Source organism: Suillus fuscotomentosus (assembly GCF_016647785.1).
Source record: "Suillus fuscotomentosus strain FC203 chromosome Unknown F5891scaffold_32, whole genome shotgun sequence".
NCBI lineage: Eukaryota > Fungi > Basidiomycota > Agaricomycetes > Boletales > Suillaceae > Suillus > Suillus fuscotomentosus.
In genome coordinates this window covers 242,117-261,855 of record NW_024539544.1, presented here as the reverse complement: position 1 = coordinate 261,855, position 19,739 = coordinate 242,117, and the positions used below count along the sequence as shown (strand labels likewise).

The window sequence follows — 19,739 nt, the reverse complement described above, 5'->3', positions numbered from 1 at the left end:
AGAACAGGCTATGGCTTCCGAAATAACATTAGCTAAGTCATGGTATAAGGGACCTCCCTCACTCCAACAATGAGCTCCACAATGCAGGTGCTCGGTCTAAGTCAGCCAACATTGCCTTGCTGTCGAAGGAGGGAATGATAGAGTTAGGACCTTCATCTGCCAACGGTTGTTGCACAGGAGAATCAGAAGGCTGTGGAATGGAAGGAGATGCAGAACCAGTGGCAGCAACACCCGGGCCCAGCAGATGGGGCTGCTGTGTTGTGAGGCTTGGCTGGCTCTGCAGCATCACTGCTGTTGCTGCCATCCTCAACAGTCTCTGCACTCTTTTACTATTTGTGAAGAGTAGTTGCAGACATTGCTGCGCTGCGGCGCTTCGTCCCTTTGTCAGATCGAGTGCAGCGATGGCAATCAATTATCTTGCCACTCTTGAGCTTCTCTTTGTGCTCCAGACAGAGTTTCTCGAATTCTTCATCACTCAGGGACCTCCAGAACATCATACCTTGATCTCACCTATTGCAAAGCATCTGGAGGTCTGGAAGCGCACTCAATACTTGACTAAGATTTGTAAATGGAATTTTATCGGGCCATCCTTCCACAACAATCTGGTACTGCTGAACAATGTTGCGGAAGTAATGTGCCCATTGCATCTTTGCACCGGGGTCACCAGTACACTCTTCTATTAATAAAATTTAAATCAATTCATTGTCATAAAGGCAGGAAAAAAACTTACAAAGCTTTCGGTTGATGGCCCGGGTGTCGCAGATTTCTGCACATTTATCAGAGACACGTTTCTGGTGGTTTTTCGCAGAACCTGAATATAATCAGAACAATATAGCAATAAGAACAAAGACACTAACCTTTCATACCCTGGATGGCGACACCTTCCATTTTACTCACTAAATCTTGATTATTGATCCCCATGACGGTATCCATGAAGTTGTCAACACCTTGAGTGGCAAACACAATACCTTGGAGGGGAACATCAGTAGATCCACATGTAGTGTAGAGAATAGATTCCGCACCCGTATGATATTGGAGGCTCTTGAGCTAGAACATGTGAGGCGATGTCAGAGACAAACACAACAGAGAACATACCTCGTTTTCCACTGCCTTCAAGGTTTGTGTGATATCATTGATTTTTGACTTTGCTGCTGTGGTGCGAACACCGGTCTTCTTCATCTCCTTCCACGCAGTGAACTCAGTGAGAAGGTCATCTTGTTGCTCCTTTGAGAGCGTGAGGTATTCAGACTTGTGTTCACAGACAGTTAGTACCATGGCTATCTGCAAAAAAACAATGCATGAGTACTATGATAGAGCACGACAACATGATATGAATGAAAACTTACTGTTCTCTTCATCTTGGTTTTTCTTCCAGCAGAACACATTCCATAAATTGGCCTTAGAGCACTTTGAGCAGAGAAGTCCACGACCTATGTATAAATCATTTTGAACTTGGCAGATGCTTTTATGGTGTGAAGTTCCAATTGTTTTGGTAGCATCGTCAAGCTGCTTCCATGTGTCATCTAACACATCCTTGAACTGAAGGGATTTGGCACACCGCTCGAGCCTGAGAGCAGCACGGGCTTCTTTACTGAGGACAACCTTTGGACATCGATGGGCAGGTGGCTGAGTGTCTCACCTTGTTGGCAAAAAATGACTGGGCAACCATTGGCTACAAGCAAGCAGCCGAGAATTAGACAATGGCCCACAAATATTTGTCCAACTATTTAACACACCGAGAAAAGGTATTTTTCAAGTCCATTGCGGTTAGGGTCAAATATCACACTATTCCATACTAAGCAAGGTGAAAACATTTGAGATCTACAGTAATATAAAACAAAAAAGGTAAAGCGCACACAAGCACATCAAGATGCCAAGGACCTTGAAAATGGTGCTAAGCACTGATGACCAGTGCTATGGACATAAATTAATAAAAAAAATGCAAAGAATGGAATGCGACTAACCTTCAATTTGGCAACCTCAGGGTTGATGTCCCTCATACCTACCTGTAGGTCCATGAGGAGGGCTTTAGACAAAATGGAAGCTTCTTCGTAAGTTAAGTCCCATGTCGGGGACCTAAACACTGCCTCTCATCAGCTGCTGCGAACTGTTCCAACTAAAGTTCAGAGTTTCGGCAAATTCTCGTCACCTAACTTCAACCGATCAAGTGCAGCATCTGTATATGGCCCAATACTAATAAGTGGTGACCCAACCATTGACAGATTGTAAGCGAGTTGTTGTCCCTGAGTTGGTGCTACAACAAGTGGGGTTGCCTTGGAAAATGCATCAGCCAGCTGGCATCAATGCATCTCTGAGTGTGGCGTTGATGGCGTAGTTTGGTTTGCAGATCCAGCAGCCAATTCAATGCCATGACAAATGGCAGCAGAGTCCAAATAAAGGAGAGGGGACTGCAGATTGGTGAAAAAAGTACCGGGGGGTTGCGCAGAGCATTGGATTTGAGCTCCTGTGGCAACCATAGGTGGAGCCTGGAGGTGTTGTGGACCGGTAGCGTCAATATTAGTTGCAGGGACTAACTTGTGTTAGCAATGCAAAGAATATAATAAAACTTTATTTACTTACAGCGTCTACTGGGTTTCACCTTTTCAATGGCACAGTGGGTAGAAAAACGCTGCAGATGAGGTACTGCGAACTCTTGTGTGAATGCCTGTACTAAGACAGCAATATCTCCGCCAATTCGCTGCTATATTTCCTGCAACTTGTGTGGCATGATATAGACATCAATAAGAACTTGTTCAGGGGAAAGATTTGGTGGAGTTTCACTGCCAGCGCATCGAATAAGAAGGGATATCCCGCCATCAAGACAGTCTGGCATGGTGAGCTGAAAAAATGTTGTGAGTTTTGAGAAAAGAATCAAGAGAATGACTGACTGCGTCAAAGACATCCTGGGTGGCTGCCTCAAGCAGCTCGCTGTGAGTAAGGGACTGCTCTTCTGCCTCATTCACATTGCTTAACAGATGGAAGCTGATGTATGATGGGTGAAGACCCCCCAATGTTTTAGTCTGATAATGGGAGCTGTCGATAGGAGCATCATGCCTGAGCAAAGCTCATGCAACTGCTTGATCATGATGCTCATTGTTGCTAAAACCTGTGGCAAATGTAGAAGTATGATACAGTGCAGTGAGACCTGACATATTGAAGTGGCCGATCCATTCGTCACCTGGAGATGGCAAAGATGCCATGGAGTATGATGGCTTGAAGAGCAATAGAGATGGTGGATTCTTGATAGGTGTGCCAGTGGTGGAAAAGTTGTGTTTGCTAGCTCAACAAGTGCATGGTAGAAATTTAGAGTAATGGCAGCTGTAGTATTATTATGTACTAGTACACATAGATTAGTGGCTACATGTACTATCCCCAAATGCAATACTACCCAGCGCTCTATAATAATTTACAGTTGTATGCTACATTATGGCGCCATAGTTTACTACTGTACACTACATCTCTGAAGTCCTATATAGAATATCTACTGAGTTGTAACCCTATGGCACTATGGATGAGATGTAATGTACAGCAGTAATCTATAGCATCATAATGTAGGATACAACTGTGTATTATCTATTGTATAGTGTATAGATAATGTAGGCAACTGTGGAGGGATAGACAACAAGACAGAAACAATGAAACAAATCCACAGTTGTATCCTAAATTATGGCGCTATAGATTACTGCTGTACATTACATCTCATCCATAGCACCATAGAGTTACAACTCAGTAGATATTCTATATATGAACACTGTACATTACAATATCGATTGAGTATCACACATCCATTGCAAGTGTTTAGGGCAAAGTTATGAATTGCAAAGAGATATAGAACTAAAGGTACAAGTTGCGGTATGTACATGGTGCCTAAGTTAGTCGATGATTGACTGTAAAAAATCAGCCATGTCCTCCGTTAACGTGTCTTGCTCTTCATGATCAATGGCATCCATGTCTGTATCTTCAGTATCAATGATTGGCAAGATATGCGCAAGATCATTGGGTTGACCTGTGAAAACATTAGCACAACATCTGAGTTTACCAATAAAACATACCACGGTCAGCAACATCAGCAGCACGCTCAGCACGGACAATTCATCTTTGAGAAATTGAGAAAGATCTCCGTCAGTAAGACATAGCTCAGCTTTGATGGTAGCTAGCTCAGCAGTGAGCGTCTAGATAGAGTTTAGTAGTGCCTCGTGATAGTGGTTCCAAATGAAATTGCCTGGCAGAATCAGTGGCGAAATTAGAAGACTTCAAGGTAACAATATTTACTCACTGAGAGTGGTGTACTTGTCAGCATCCCAAAATGAAAAATGTTCTTTGATAGTCCAGTGGAATGGACTTGTGTGTCTTGTGCTACAAGCAAGCTCATTCAATGAGGAGAACACATGTTTGCACCCTTCGCCCTCGGTGTGTCCAGTTCCCGGAATGTACATGGGATGCCAGTCTAGCTGGCACTTACAATTATGGGCATGTCCATGAAACACGCCCACCATGAGATGAAGGTCTAACTCGCGTGCTCGCATACCCAAGGAACTGTTTGTCAGCGTCTTTGAAAAAGTGCATCCGATATCATATGCACAGCCGCTGTTTTCCCCATATATGGCAAGGAGCTTCTCAATTCTAGCCAGCGGGTATTTCACTCTACTGTGAATCAGTGCTAGTTAAGATGAGCTAAGAAAGAACTTAACAATTCTCCATTCCATATCATGTTGCAGGCTAGAACAACAAACCTATGATGGCACACTGCAATAAAGATCCCAGATTGATCAAAGACTGCGGCAAACATTTTTTTGCAAGTGTCCAGACCAGCATTATGCCATTGGTTGACGCAATTGAGTGCTGGGGTGGTGCCCTCAGCTGTGATCATTTCATCCTCCCAGTTATTGTCATTTGTATCCCTCTGCATAGTATGGTCAGACTCTAGTTGCACAAAGAGAGACTCATCTTATCTCTTGTGTTTTGACTTCATCCTTAAACTGGTCTACATCGCAAGGATCAAGCCAATAATCTGACCAGGCCTTACAAGAATCAATGTGTTGGTTCGAGCTGTAAATACTGGAGTCCCAGCATTTCAAACTGTTATTGCTGTTGATGGATACCAGCTGGTCAAATTGTAGCACTAGCTCATCCTCTAGCTTATAGAAGCAAGCCAGGCATGAATTGAGCATGCGCCAGTCCAGCGTGTCATGATTGAGTGCTGCCAAAAGACATTGTTTCACACGGTGAAGTATTTCTAGATAGATGTCGAAAGCAGCTGAGAATTGTATGTTGAGGTATGGCTGATAGGGAGTCTATTACAGCAGGTTTAGATCAGTCAAATAATGTAATGTACACGTACATTGTGCAGGAAACAGAGACTTTTCACTTGCACTTGAATGCTGAATCGGGGACATGAGCGATGCATTTGACGGTATGCAGCAAGAGTGCACAGTGAGATAGCAGCCGTACAAGGATATAGTAGTGGCGCACACCCGATGTAACCATGATGAATTAACTTGAAGGCCCGATCATTCGGGTATCTGCCATGGAAGGGTTGTGAGTGAAGTGAAGAGTGGCTTTGCTCTGAAAGTGAATTAGCACACATAGTAGATTTGGAATGTTCATAAAACATACTAAAAAGGTCAATAAGTTCTATGTTAGTTAATGAAACACTGGAAGAATAGTCCGGAAGTGGCTCTGCAGGCATGTCGTCAAAGGTCGGTAAACCATCTCCTGAATCATGGAAGTGGTAGTCCAGGTAAGCATCCATGAGCAAGTCTATTTGAAGATGCCAGTGATTTGTTTGGCTGTATGTGCGGTCCTCCTGAGTATGGAGATCAATATCATATGATAGTGGCTGGTGAATGGCATGAGCAACAATAGAGACAGATGAAAAAAATATGTACTAGCCACTAATGTCCGCTATTTGACCAGCCAGTCCTTCAAATGCCTCGTGTTCCCCACTGCCTGCATGGCTCCATTCCATCCCTTCCTCTCCTGGAGGTGCAGTGTATGGTATGGCTTCGACATCCATTCCATAGTAGTCAGTCATCATGCTCTCCACCAACCAGTGGCGTTCCTCGCTCGACATCTCTAAGAGAAATTACCGTTAGTTAGAAGCAAGTGATAAAAATGTGAAGATATACCTTGGACTAGAGCCTGACGGCTTACATTCACTGCCTCCTTGCATTGAAGCTGATGGTTAGCTATCAGGATATGAGTCTGGCAATATCGCCCTCGAACATCATGTGAGTAGGGAACTGCACGGTGTAGATGAGGAATCTTGACTATACGTGAAAACACTTACAACTAAAGGGTACTCAACAGCAAGACCGGGATACGAGACAACAACTCGACCCAAAGGACAACCACTGAGAGAAGTTCCTCGAAATAAAAGTGGAGGGAAACTCTATGAGCTAGGCGGGCGCTAACAGGTGCAAGAAGGTAACGCGCGCGAAGGCACGCGAGATGCGCGCGTGAGCGGGAGGTTCGAGAATGCGCGCGCACAAAGTGAAGGCGCGCCTAGAGCGTTAAAAGAAAGATCCTATTGAGGAGTGGATGCACAGATGGATGATTGACAGGAGAATCAGATCGGATAACAAGTGAGGAGGTGATCTATACACTTTCCAGTACACAAAGATAAGGGGAAAGTAAGTACCAGAACCAAAAGAAACCCTTCTGTATTTAAGAATGGAGATTACGCTAAGTGGCGCGCTTCCGAGCACGCTCCCGAACCAAGTAACCATATCAACTCTAATTATAACTAAGTTTAAATAGACTTTCTATATGTAGCACGGACGTCGGACCGAAGATTTCATTAGTTCAATGGATGAGATAGGAATAACGCACCAGCAAATCAGTAAGGACATAGGACAAATGGATGGACAATAGCACGAAGACCTAGGAGGAGGCGCGCATAGCGCGTGTGCAGGTAAGGCGCGCCTAAGTGCGCACGAGTACGGATGAGGCGCGCACGAGACTGGTCCTTAGGATTAGAGCTGTATTATTTAGGAATGTATGGGTAAAGGCCGGATACTCGGCATTGAGACGCACAAGTCTCTACAACAGGTAAACCCGTGGGTGTGCGCAGTTGGACCTGTACCCGTACCCGGAGATATACCCATACCCGTGGTGCAGGTACGGGTTTGCTTGCGGGTATCAGCGAGACAGACCCGGGGTATTACCCGCAAGGGGTATACCCACGGGTCACTACGAAGAGCATTGTAATGAATTGTAACGACAAATGTAATACTAATCTACTTGGATTCTGTCCCAACCCTCATCCATTGCTTCCTCTTCACCAACAACATCTGGGAGCTTAGACACGTGAATGATATCCTCAGATTTTACCAGGCCTAACTCGTTCCATAAGCCGACACAAAGCAGCGCACATGTCGATTGCACCGATAAATGATTTCTGACATGTGACAGGACAAGACACCCGCGACTGAAGAGACGTTCAACATCTACAGAAGTAGCTATAGGCAATGTAAGCTTACAATGAATTAAACATAATAATGCCACATACCAGGGATAGTTAGATAATCAATGGCCATGCGTGACAGGTGGGGGAATGATTTGCGAAGTTCTTGCCACCAAGTGATAGGGTTGGTGACATGTTCCACATCCGTACTAAGGTAACGGTCGAGTTTGGAGCCCAAGTTAGTAGGTTTGGGGACTGCAAGTGCGGGGAGGTTGTCAAAAATGTTGTTGCTCTAAGATTGAGTCAGTACAAATGCTAATTAAAAAGCAAAAAAGAAAAATACCATCAATATATTACCATTTGACTCCAAGACATCCACCTCACACCCCAAATCAGAGTCGGCATCAAGGGACAGGTATGAACGTTCGAATTCCTTGCGCACAAGTTGCTCCGCAGTTTGGATTTAGTTGTCTTCCCAGTCTGCTGCCTTGAAGTATAATAGCTTGTGTTGGGGATGTAATACTAGTATAATAATATTAACCGTCAGTAGAAACTAGAAAAAACCTAGATTGAATAGAACTTACCCATGGAGATCCGATATGTGTGAGACCTGTCTGTGAGCTGATACTAGTACCGGTTGAGTGTCTTTTTTGTGAGCTGAACTGCTGAATGAATTGAAGGCAGATATTTCTTGTTGCACGAATAGGACATGAGCATCTTGTCGACGTGATCCATTGCTGGTATCACTGTCGCAAGGTTAGTAGGTGTTGCACGCGAGAAGTAAAGTGTAGCGTCCTTTAGAATCTAACAAGAGCAAACAATATAACATAAGCATATGTGCCAAAGCGTCAAACAAAGAGTGCAAACCTTTAGTATATCACGCAATTGCTGTAGTATTTCCCACTCATTATCCTTCAACTCATACTTCCGTAAACCCAGGTCTCGCTGTTGCATAACGGTATCTACGGCCTCATGATGTTCAAGTGCGTAGTCCAACATATCAAATGTCGAATTCCACTGTGTGGCCACATCGCGTGGCATGAGGGTTTGGGGTTCCGACAAGTCCTTGAGGATGGCATGCCATGCGGGAAGGATGATAGTAGTCGAATGTATGGTCTTGTATGCGAGCTTGCGCACCTGGAGCAATTGTGTTCAATAGTGAGTCTCTTTTGTTGCGTGCACTTACTTTGACAAGTGCTAATTTGACTGGTCTTATCTCTTTGTTTAGTGCGGCCCGCTCTTTCTTGTCCAACAACTCGACCTCGTCAACAAAGCCATCATCATTATCTACCTCATCCGTCGTCCCTGTGTCCTCTTCCATATCTGCACTAAGTTCTTCCAGCTCCATGTCAGTACTGTCAGTACTATGTGCCAATGCTTGGTCAGCCTCTCCTTTCTTCACATCGAATTCCCAGATCAACAATTTGGCCACCAGGTTTACAGTGTGGAGGTTTGAAACACCTAGTGTGAGTGGTTGGTCTGCCGAATTCCAGTACCTTACTGCTCAGTTCACGAATAATTGCATCATTGTTGAATGCATTATCACAAGTGACGCTCAGGATCTGTGCAATGCGGTTTTACTGGCATGTAAGTTTGTTCAATTTTTTTTTGGATCAATACCTTTTCTGATATACTGAATTCTTCTAGCACTTTTGCAAACGCCTCCGCGAGCTCCTCACTGGTATGCAACTCTGAAGCTCTCAGCTCGTATATATCTATATAGGTGAGTTTTTTTTACCTTCCCCACTTCAACAACATCTAACAGGATGCTTAGTGGTTCCCCCTCATGCTCGAAGTGCACTGAAAATGCGACCAATGCACGATGGTTGGGTGATGACCAACCATCAGTAGTAAAGTTTATTTTACTGTCATATTCCTGGTGTGTTTTGAATATTCATTTTTTATTAATGATAAATACTTACCTGTAACATTGTAGCAACACGCTGTCGAGTTCGCACAAATACTTGTCGCACATCACGTGAAACAGTGGAGGCAGAAGGTATGTAATATTCCGGTCTCCCTGTCTTCATCAGCAACTGAAATGCACAGTCCTTCAAGACGATATCAAATGGACGCAGGCTCTCAGACACCCAGCTCACTATTTTGGCCCTGAAGGCAGATGTTTCAGTCCAAGACTTGGCAGATAAGACTTTGTTTGTACTGTGTTTCTGCATGTGTATGTTGACGGTGCGAGTATGTAACTTTCCCTTTACCCTTACGTTCGAATGACGCAGTGATTGTTCCATTTTGCAGGAAACTACCAACTATTTTTTGGCGCACCTCGTTGGCATCCTTGGCCTCATCTGCAGCTTTCAACACTTCTTCGCCCCAGCACAAACACACATGCTTCAGCATGTTACCGGTGGAGCATGCATCACCTTTGTCAAGGTATCATCACACTTTGGTCTTGCAATTCCTGGCTTGGCACTTGAAGTTATGGGCACGGTGCCCATCAAGTTCCGTAATCTGTGGAATCGGATTGAAGAACGCGTACTAGACTGGTGAGTTCCAGTCCGTCCTTCATTAAGTGTGCTGTTTGGTACTCAATTAATGTAATGTTTACATCAAGGCTTCTGCACATACAAAGCTCATCTTCTGCAGTCTTGTCGGCTTCCACCTCAGCCTGTGATATGGTGCTACCGGTCTCAGTTTTGTCTTCGTTCATTATGTTCTCTTCCTCCTTGGTGCGCACCAGGGCACGCCAACTCGAGACTGAGTCTGGACATGGAGACACGGATGCTGTCCGTGAAGCTGTGACAAAGCTGTTTTTGTTGACCAGCTCATCTTCATCTGCAGACCCTACACTGCCGGTGAAAGTACTACCAGCCTGGAGGTTTGTTTTTGCCTTCTTAAGGTGTGTGTTTGCGCTATCTCCACCACCATCGTTTTTCCGCTTCTTTGATGACATTTTTAAACTCTTTTCTTCTAGAGCGGTGTAGAAACAACAATACAATGAGGAACAAAAGAAGCTCCTGACTGTATCTGTAAAAGTTGTAAGGTCGCGCGCTGCCTAGTCTGCGTTACTTGAGAAGCAAGTGCGTTCGACCCTATAGGGGAAGTGAGTGCAGCAAGGATCTAGAAGTGTGCGCTTAAGCGAAGCGCGAGAAAGCGCAGGAGCGCGCAAGGCGCAAAGGCGCGGGAACGCGCGCGCGTATTAGCGCGAAGCGCGGGAAAGCGCGCGTGTGTAAGCGGAAATAAGAGAGACTAAACTTATGTGAAGATATAAGCAAGATAAAGGATGTGAGATGTGTTGTGCTAATGAATAGATTTCTACTGCGACTTTCTAAGTAGTAAGTACTAGGTAAAGTTGGGTGAAAAGTAAGGTAAATAATAGTATGTACTGCTGGCGCTTATATAGCGCGCCTAAGCGCGCTCATGCGGAGCCGAAGCGCTACCGAGTAGGTATGTAAAAATATATATGAGTGAGAAACTATGATAAAAATAAAGGTGGAACTATGCTAATAAAGGAAATGGAAATATACGTACTAGGGAGCTTGGTGGACAGTGGATGGATGCATCTGGATGGCTGGCGCTATAGGGCGCGCAAGCGCGGGAACGCGTGCGCGCGTATACATCGTGAAGCGCGGGAATGGTGCGCGCATGGCGCGCGTTGCGCGGGAAAGCTGCGCGTCATATAGGAATCACTGTGGATGGTACACAGAGTGATGCTGCGAGTTGGTGCTGTATACTCCCTAGTGTAAAGCGCCATATCACACTATGAGATGCACGAGTCTCTACATCTCCCAGGGACTTAAATTCTGAGTGTCCCCACTCAGCGCGCGCATGGTGAGGATTTTGCGTGATAGTATGTGTGCGCGATGCCTGTATGATGCTTGGGTCGTTGGGCGATGAATGCGCAAGTGCAGGAATTATTGCGTGGATGTGCGTGAAGCGTGGGAAGTTGCGCGCATGGTACGCGCAAGGCGCGAGAATGTGCGCGCGCTATGCGTGAAGGCGCGGGAATGAAGCGTAGCATGGCAAATTGCAAGGGTGACTCTGGTGTGAATAGTGTTCCCTGGGTGTGAGGCGATGATGTGAGAGTGATATGGATGTGGCGCGCATATGGCATAAAGCGCGAGAAAGTGCGCGCGCGCAAGGCGCGAGAAAGCGCGTGAGTGTCGCATGTGTTGTATTGTGCGTATGATGCGAAGTGGTGCGGTCCAAGAGCGATCCAATCCAAGTCCAAACCAAGTCCTGCTAGGCGCGCTAAATATTAGGTGGTAAGGTTTGAACAGTGTGAGTAAAACTATATGTGAAAATGTGAAGGAAAAAATGGTAAACTTTGCGGATGTCCTATCCGACTTGTCTTCTTCGTGCGGCTGTCGACATCTACACCTTCCTATGAGCGAGGCGCAGGAAGCGCGCATGTGTGCGCGCGCGAGGCGTATGGGCGCGTGAATATTGCGCGCGTATGTGCGCGTGAGCGTGGGAAGACTGCGCGCATATGTGCGCGTTCTAAGGTAAAAAGGGCATGGTGCCGCATCATGCGTGCGAAGAGAAAATAATACTATTGAGCTACGCGGGCACAATCTAAGGTTGTTTTCTTGTTTTTGGCGACTCCTATGTGCATATATATCAGTAAGTTATTAGTTCTTTGGATGGCGTTATAATGAGAGAAAATAAAATGAAAGAGCGCTGGACGAAACCCAGGGTAAAACGAATGGTATCCTATGAAACAGCGATGGTATACGTTGTTCTTTGATGCGCAGCTGAGGCGCTTGATCCTCCTCCTTGAGCGCGTGCGAGTGCGCGTAATAGCGCACTTCGCGTCTCTTGCGAGCTAACGCGTTACCCAAGGTAGGGTTGGAATGTGTGAGGCTGGCGTGCTTGGGTGGGCTTGTGACTGGCAGAATGAATTCCTGCACAACGCGCTGCAGGTTGAAGGCGCGCCAATGGAAGGCGCTGCAAGGGGTGTAGGGGCACCCTACAAGCTGATAGGATGCGCGCGCCTTGGTGCGATTTCGCGCGAATTTGATTATATTGGCCGAACACGCGAGGAACGGCCACTTCTCTGTAAATGTGTTAGTGAGAAATGTATATAGTGAAGTATTAGGCGCAAATGTTGCGCCAATGGGCTGTAAGGGTGGTATATCAAGGCGCAATAGGCGCATAGGTGAAGGAGAATAGTGCGCATCAAGGCGCACAGGAATGAAATTGACATGGTAAGCAAAAGTGCGAAGAATGCGAATAAATGTGCGAAGTGCGAAGTTAAAGGTGATGATAGGGGGGTTAGGCGCATATGTATGTGTCAGGCGCGCGCCTATGTCGCGCCTGGATGTCTGATTGGAATATACCTTGTGTTGAATGATAGAAATGCGATTTAGAAGGGGAGAAGCGATAGAAATGCGGTAGCATGAAAACTCTGCTAAAATTATGAAAGCACGAGGCGCAGGAATGCGCGCACATATTGCGTGATGCGCGCGATCATGGCGCGTGAACAAGGGGTGGTGCGAAAATGAAATTACAGTGTTTGGAAGCGTCATATAGCTCCTTAAGAGCTTCAAACATGAAAAAGACAAAAAATGCGAAACAAGATGAGGAAAAATATACCGTGCCTCTAGGCGCGCGCATTGCGCGTCCTCAGGCGCAATATGGTGCGCCTGAGTCGCGCCAGGGTCGCCTGAGACATGCTCTGCTTGGTGGTTAGATGGCGTGATGCACGGATGCTTTACCGGTGCGCGATAGTCACTGGAAGCAAAAAGCGCGACATGCGCGCAATCGTTAGTGACAATTGGAGTTACCAGAGGCAAACTCTGGTTGATGCAAGGTGCAACTTGAGCCTCTGATGCGGTAGGAGGCTCCTCTATAGGCGCGCTAAGGTGCAATAGATGTTTAGGGTCATCCCTGACCTCTAATGATGCGAGCAGTGATGGTGATGGTGCGATTGGCGAGGTTTCTTCCTTAAGCGATGCGATAGCGAAGGGTGAGCGTGTTTCTAGCGGTGCATTAGTGTGCAATAGATGATTAGAGTCATCCCTGACTACTGGTGATTCGATAGCGGTAGGCGTGCGCAATGCGATAGCGATAGGCGCGCGCGATTCGAGCGATGGCGCGTTAGTGTGCAATAGATGATTAGAGTCATCCCTGACTTCTGGCGATATGATAGCGATGGGCGCGCGCGATGCGATAGCGATAGGCGCGCGTGTTTCAACTGGCGCGTTAGTGTGCAATAGATGTTTAGAGTCATCCCTGACTTCTGGCGCAATTGATGGTGATGGTGATGATGCGGATTGTGAAGGAGATGGTGCTGCTGAGGATGATGGTGAAGAGGCGCCTGCGGTGCGCTTCTGGTTGCGCTTAGCAAGCGCGCGCTCGAGTTCGTGATCTAAAGTGGTGCGTTCTGGTATGGCTTTGCATGCTGGTGCAGTTGATGGTTGAGGTGCGCGTGAATCGCGCGAAGGCGCGGGAAAGGCGCGCGTGCGAGGCACGAGAATTGGAACTGGTGGCCTTTTGTTAAGTGCAACTTCCGAGGGTGCGCGATAGAAGAGTCCAGCTGTCGCATTAGCGCTAATGGTCGTATCCTGTGTTGCACGACTCGCTTGATAGCGATCTTGGCACTTAGCCACTGGTGCGCTAACTGGCATGTTTGGCGCTATAGTGGGCGCGCTAATTGGTGCGCTTACTGGTGCGCTTGGCGCGGGAAAAGCGCGCCCAGATAATAGGAACTGCGCAGCTGCAAAGACGTCCATAAATGGATATGGGTCGTATGGGTGGTGGTCAGGGAACTTGATCATAAGGCGCAAGCGGATTTGCGCCTGAGCATCGCTAGGGATTCCTTCCATGAATAAGCGGTCGCGTTCGGCCTTTCCAATACAGTCTTCGTCCATGAGTGGCTGCATAACCTTCCTGAATGCGCGCAGGTAATTGCTGAGTTCTGTGCAAGAAGGCATTGGTTTGTTAGCGTATTCGCGCGCGATGGCGCGCAAGTCCGCAAGCGTGTAGCGTCTTTTACCATCCCATCCAGGATACATTACCTTCACCTCATCTAAAAAGGCGCTGTAATTATCTACTGCCGCTTCTGGCATGCCTCCCCATAGTTCTCGATCATCGCGCGCAAGGTAGCGGATGATACCTTTGATGCGGTCGAGTCCTTGGAGTCCTGCTTCATCAGCAAGCTGCTCATAGGTGTCAATAAACTCGGCAAGGTTGTCTGTAGTGCCATCGAACTTGGGCGCATTTGCTGTGCCGCGGATGGGCATTCTATAAGGCATTGCAGCGTGAAAACGCGCAGGCGCGCGCGAGGCGTATCACAGGTGCGCGCGTGAGGCGCAGAGGCGTGGGAAAGCGCGCGCGGAAGGCGCGAAAATGCGTAACTAAAAATTGGTTAGCTTTGGAATATGTAAAGAGATTGACCTTTATGTGTTAAATAGCGTGAAGTGCGAAGATGCGCAAAACTAGATCTTGCTGACTGCTCCCCTCGCGGTGGGCTCCAGTTGTAGAAACAACAATACTACTAGGAACAAATGATGCTCCTGGCAGTATCTATAAATGTTGATAGGTCGCGCGTTGCCTAGTCTGCGTTGCTTGAGGAGACAAGTGCGTTCGACCCTAAAGGGGAGGTGAGTACAGCAAAGATCTAGAGGTATGCGCGGCAACGCGAAGCGCGAGAAAGCGCAGGTGCGCGCAAGGTACGAAGGCGCGGGAAAGCGCGCGCGCGTAAGCGGTAATAAGAGAGACTAAGCTTAAGTGATAATATGATGCAATATAAGAAAAGAGAGATGCAAAGTGTAGACAAAATGGAGTTCTACTATGTACTGCTAAGTAAATAGTGGGTGATAACTAGTAAGTTAAAGGGAAAAAGTAAGGTTCTGTAATAGTATGTACTGCTGGCGCTTATATAGCGCGCCTAAGCGCGGTCAAGCGGAGCCGAAGCGTAGGGAGCTTGGTGGACAGTGGATGGATGCTTCTGGATGGCTGGCGCCATAGGGTGCGCAAGCGCGGGAACGCGCGCGCGCGTATACATCGCGAAGCGCGGGAATGGTGCGCGCATGGCGCGCGTTGCGCGGGAAAGCTGCGCGTCATATAGGAATCACTGTGGATGGTACACAGAGTGATGCTGCGAGTTGGTGCTGTATACTCCCTAGTGTAAAGCGCCATATCACACTATGAGATGCACGAGTCTCTACAGCGGCTCTCGCCTTTCCGGTCATTTTGATGACGTGTTTCGCCATGGCTGCAAAGCTGAGCTGCATGATGGGCAGCACTGGTGGGTGACAAAGGTTCGCGGGCGGCGTGGTACAATTTTATATTTGTCTTTAGAGTTTGACAGTTGGCAGCTGTATAGTTTCGTATTTACATAGTTGAATTTTACTAGCACCTGTTTGGCATCCATTTGGCACCCATTGTGACTGATACCTGCAGCGCGGGTACGGGTAGGGGTAGGGGTATCATGACCTCAGACACATACCCGTACCCCAGCGGTACTTGTACCCATGACCCGTGCAGGTTACCCGTACCCGCACAGTTCCCTACATGTAAGATGATAGATTTTGAAAGGCCCTTGATTTTAGAATTACCCCCTGTGCGAGACATGAGGAGTCAGCCCGGTGGGGTGGTTGGCAGCTCTGTGGGCGCGGGTGGATAGCTGGGATGTCTGGAATATGAATAGTGCGATCCCCAAGCAACGACTCTGTGGGTGTAGGCAAGTAGCTAAGTAGCTGACTCAGAGATATCCAGAATATGAATAGTGTGATCCCCAACTGTGATGAGTGGGTGTAGGTGAGTAGCTGAGACCAGGCGGGGTTGGGCATTGTAGAATATGGTTGCAGACAGCAAGGATAATAAATTGGGAGGCAGGTTGGTGCAGATAGCATGCCGGGGGCACACAGACCACCTGAGCGCTGGGGCAGGCATTGTAGAGGGCAGTGGTGGGCAAGGATGATAAGGTGGGAGGCAGGTTGGTGCAGGCAGCATGCTGGGGGTGCACAGACCACCTCGGCGCTGGGTTTTGGGGTGAAGCAGACATTGTAGAGGGCAGTGATGGCCTGGGTGATGGCTGCTGAGCTACAGAGGGGACGGCAGCACCATGCGGTGTGCAGCAGTGCAGGGGGTTGGAGGCGTGAGAACCTGCCAGATCAACCACTACTATAACCAAGACGGGCAATTTGCGGGAACTGCCAGAATCAAGCATGGGGTGGGATAAGGCGGGATACTACACTGTGCCAGCTAGTACTAGGTTATATAGCCTACAGTACAGCAGATAGAGGTCCCAAACGGGCTATCCAGGTGACATAATCACAGATCCTCAAGGATGCAACACTGTACTTTTCACATGGGACACCAAACCCTCGCCATGGTCATCCCTGCGATGGACCACATTGACAATGTTTTCACTAATTAAAGTTTCTGGGTCCAATATACATGTAAATAAACACAAGGTGCTGCAGACTATGGGAACACATGTAATAGTGCTGGCTATGACATGAGTAATGTGTGAAATAATCAACTGCGCACCTACTAGTGGGGCTAGCAATACAAGACAGGACACGGATAGGACAAGTGCACGGGAAAATATCGGGTCTGATGCAGCCAAAATGTTGGCTCCCGGGCCATTAGTCAAAGTGTCCGAGTCAAGTTTGGTGGATATGCATTGGGTTGCATCGGTTGAAGTGAATATTGTGCAACAGGCATTTGATGTGATGCGTGAAATGACTGAATATGAGCTGAGTGCCAGCTCGAGTCTTATGGCAATGGCTTTCTATTGGTACATATTTTTAGAGTTTAGAAGGTACTGTATAGTTGTTGAGTTTGAGTTTGCAAATTGAGTCTGCTCTGCTGGCCCGTTACCCGTTTTGGATTTGACAGGTCGCGGGTACCTAGTGACCCTACCCGCACCCATACCCATACCCGCATGGGTTACCTGTAACCATGCCAACTTTGCCTATTGATAGCTCATCGCTCCTGCTCGGGTCACTCTCATTGCTAAACATAGGTAGTGAGACTACTCAGGCTAGATGTAATTATATATATATAATTACACTGTTGCAGCATGCACTTGTAGTGTAGTGGTTTTCGGAGCCTGCATTGTTTGGCTGTCGAAACGTGAGTTCGAACCCTGACAATTGATTTTTAATCTTTGGTATGTTTTTCCTTAGCACGCTGCTTATATAATTTAAACACTCTTTGGGCAATTTGAATCTATTGCGGCAATTCCGGGTATAGCCGGCGGAGTTCGATTTTCATAGCCATTCCTTATATAAACCCTACTTGGTTCACACTGTTTCCTCTTTCCAACTTCCATGTTTCGAATTTGTACCTAGTCAAATTTGTAACTAGTACTCGTACGCTTCATCCTGCTGCTCTAATAATACTTAATGTATGCAATGAATGTACTGACTGCCTGTAGTCACGCGATACAGTAGTTAGTAACTAGTAATCTGTGAAAAACGTTACAATGTGCTTTGCGCATATCAAGCAATATGCAGATATGATTCTGCAGACTATGACATCAGAAGTCAATTACCAATGGTTGTTCCACGTGGATCGCGACTTCTTGATTGTAAGATGCCTTCTTCCCACCATGACTAGCGTTATTGACGTCATGAATAGAACTAAGCTGGCCGTTAATGATCTCTGATCATATGAGCACGTAAGGAAGTGTGCAATGTAAAACACTTACCTCTCCAAGGATAGTACACAGTGGGTACACAAGCTCTTCCGAAAAATTTCTCAACATTTACTGCATGATAGATCAGCGTTCCTTGAAATTTGCTTGGAAGGCAGCTCACATAAGTAACCGCACTTGCTAGTTGCGCACTCAGCCACGTATTCCCCTCGGCATATCCCTCGAGTGCGCTGAAATACAGCTACCTCAACATATCTGCCACCCATGGCGCACAGGCAACAGGGGTAACGAAACTTATGCGCCCGACGATAAGCTTCCCACCGCGATGGGTGGACTTTCCACCCATGTTGAGTGCTTGGCCTGAAGTACGTCTGTATTAACGCCGTGCTTTTGTATGATAAACAACTTACCATTGAAATGTAGCCAGTTCTTTCGTCTGACCATGGAAATGAAGTACACCATGGCGAGCAATCAATATCGTTACCAACATCCTCACCACATTAGGATCAGGTTTGAATTCCACGTCCGTCAAAATTGAACAAGAAGAACCTGGAGATGAAGGTGCGGACATTTCAATCTCAGTGCGTTAGAAGGATAATGGCTGAACACCTTATAGGTCACCTTTTAGGCCGGTCATTCCGGTGCCATCGAGTTCCTGGCAATATGCCGCAATAATGGCGGCTTTAACTATATTGTCCCCTTCCGGCCGTTTCATCGCAGAGCCATCGAATCCTGGCCATAGTTATGAAATACTACCGCGATCAGCAATACTTTTCACTAGGACTCCTTCACTCCCTCAGTCATGCGGCTGTCCTTCATGTCAGTGTCCGATTTCACTTGTGTGTGCAAGCAAGCATTTACGACTCAAAATCACTATAGCCAACACCAGTGTTCATGCGCTCAAACTAAAAAACGCCTTTCATCGGCATTGTCGTCTTTCAAGGATTTCGTCACTCGAAAGAAAAGGCCGCGTGTCTCGCTCGCTCCTGATGAGCAACCTGTGGCCATTGGAGCTCCGAATGCCTTGTCGGCTTGTCACGCCAATGAGACTCTCGGTGGTGAAGCTTCACAGCTTGAAGAGCCTGTGTCTCTGCACAACCCATTGCAGGATTCTGTGGATGTCCTTCGCGATCGTAGCTTTGAAGAAGAAGAAGAAGGAGGCGGAGGAGGAGGAGGAGGGGATAATGAAATGGAGGACATGAGTTTGGCACAGTGGAGACCCAGATGTCAGAACCGACGGTTGCCACAGAGATTTAGGGATGTGCTCCCTCAGCCCCCACCTACTGTACCTGCGGAAGTCCGTGTTCTGCTTCCGCAATCTATTTGATGTATCGTCATTCCGGAAGATCGCCCAGGCGTACCAGCGCGCTCAGTTTTCCGCACTCCTCCAAATGTCTTTGGGCTAGTGCGTCAATACTTTTGCGCTATGCCCCCATCCCACGATCCAGAAGAGTACATGACTATAGCCGACCTCTCATTTATTCCCGAAGCCCCCCAAGAACCGCATGCTTCGAATAACCATTCTCTCTATCATCCATACCCCAATTGTTCCTCCTTCCAGCTTGGCGACTGGTATTGGAACCAGGGACTTCAAAAGTCTCAAGCAGACTACACGAAATTATTGGACATAATGAGTGCCAGTACTTTCAGCGCTTCTGATGTGATATCCACGCGTTGGAAGAACATCAACTCCACGCTTGGGGTGAATGAATACGACGAAGGAGACAAGGCAGAATGGCAGGACGAAGACGCAGGATGGAAAAAAACACC

At 47.1% G+C, this 19,739-nt stretch overlaps 4 protein-coding genes across 4 annotated transcripts; all 4 read right to left on the bottom strand.

Annotated features, from left to right (window-relative positions):
- Positions 1 to 58: 58 nt before the first annotated feature.
- F5891DRAFT_1189642 (uncharacterized protein) lies at positions 59 to 2,018 on the bottom strand (the record flags this gene model as incomplete). Its single annotated transcript, XM_041367194.1, has 9 exons — positions 59 to 291; positions 731 to 811; positions 858 to 1,047; positions 1,096 to 1,277; positions 1,347 to 1,602; positions 1,640 to 1,672; positions 1,737 to 1,795; positions 1,857 to 1,914; positions 1,965 to 2,018. The coding sequence occupies 9 exons, from the start codon at positions 2,016 to 2,018 to the stop codon at positions 59 to 61; spliced, it is 1,146 nt and encodes a 381-aa protein (XP_041225082.1).
- Positions 2,019 to 2,701: 683 nt separating this feature from the next.
- F5891DRAFT_953717 (uncharacterized protein) lies at positions 2,702 to 3,065 on the bottom strand (the record flags this gene model as incomplete). The annotated part of the gene is made up of 2 exons (XM_041375203.1): positions 2,702 to 2,839; positions 2,889 to 3,065. Coding segments are annotated over 2 exons (315 nt in total), but the record flags the coding sequence as incomplete, so codon positions are not given.
- A 1,203-nt stretch (positions 3,066 to 4,268) lies between these two features.
- F5891DRAFT_953753 (uncharacterized protein) lies at positions 4,269 to 5,689 on the bottom strand (the record flags this gene model as incomplete). Its single annotated transcript, XM_041375206.1, has 5 exons — positions 4,269 to 4,644; positions 4,692 to 4,921; positions 4,968 to 5,294; positions 5,342 to 5,565; positions 5,617 to 5,689. 5 exons carry the CDS (start codon positions 5,687 to 5,689, stop codon positions 4,269 to 4,271), a joined length of 1,230 nt encoding a protein of 409 aa, XP_041225080.1.
- Positions 5,690 to 7,868: 2,179 nt separating this feature from the next.
- Positions 7,869 to 8,753, bottom strand: F5891DRAFT_981032 (uncharacterized protein; the record flags this gene model as incomplete). The annotated part of the gene is made up of 4 exons (XM_041377070.1): positions 7,869 to 7,927; positions 7,990 to 8,015; positions 8,040 to 8,209; positions 8,592 to 8,753. The coding sequence occupies 4 exons, from the start codon at positions 8,751 to 8,753 to the stop codon at positions 7,869 to 7,871; spliced, it is 417 nt and encodes a 138-aa protein (XP_041225079.1).
- Between the last annotated feature and the right edge of the window lie 10,986 nt (positions 8,754 to 19,739).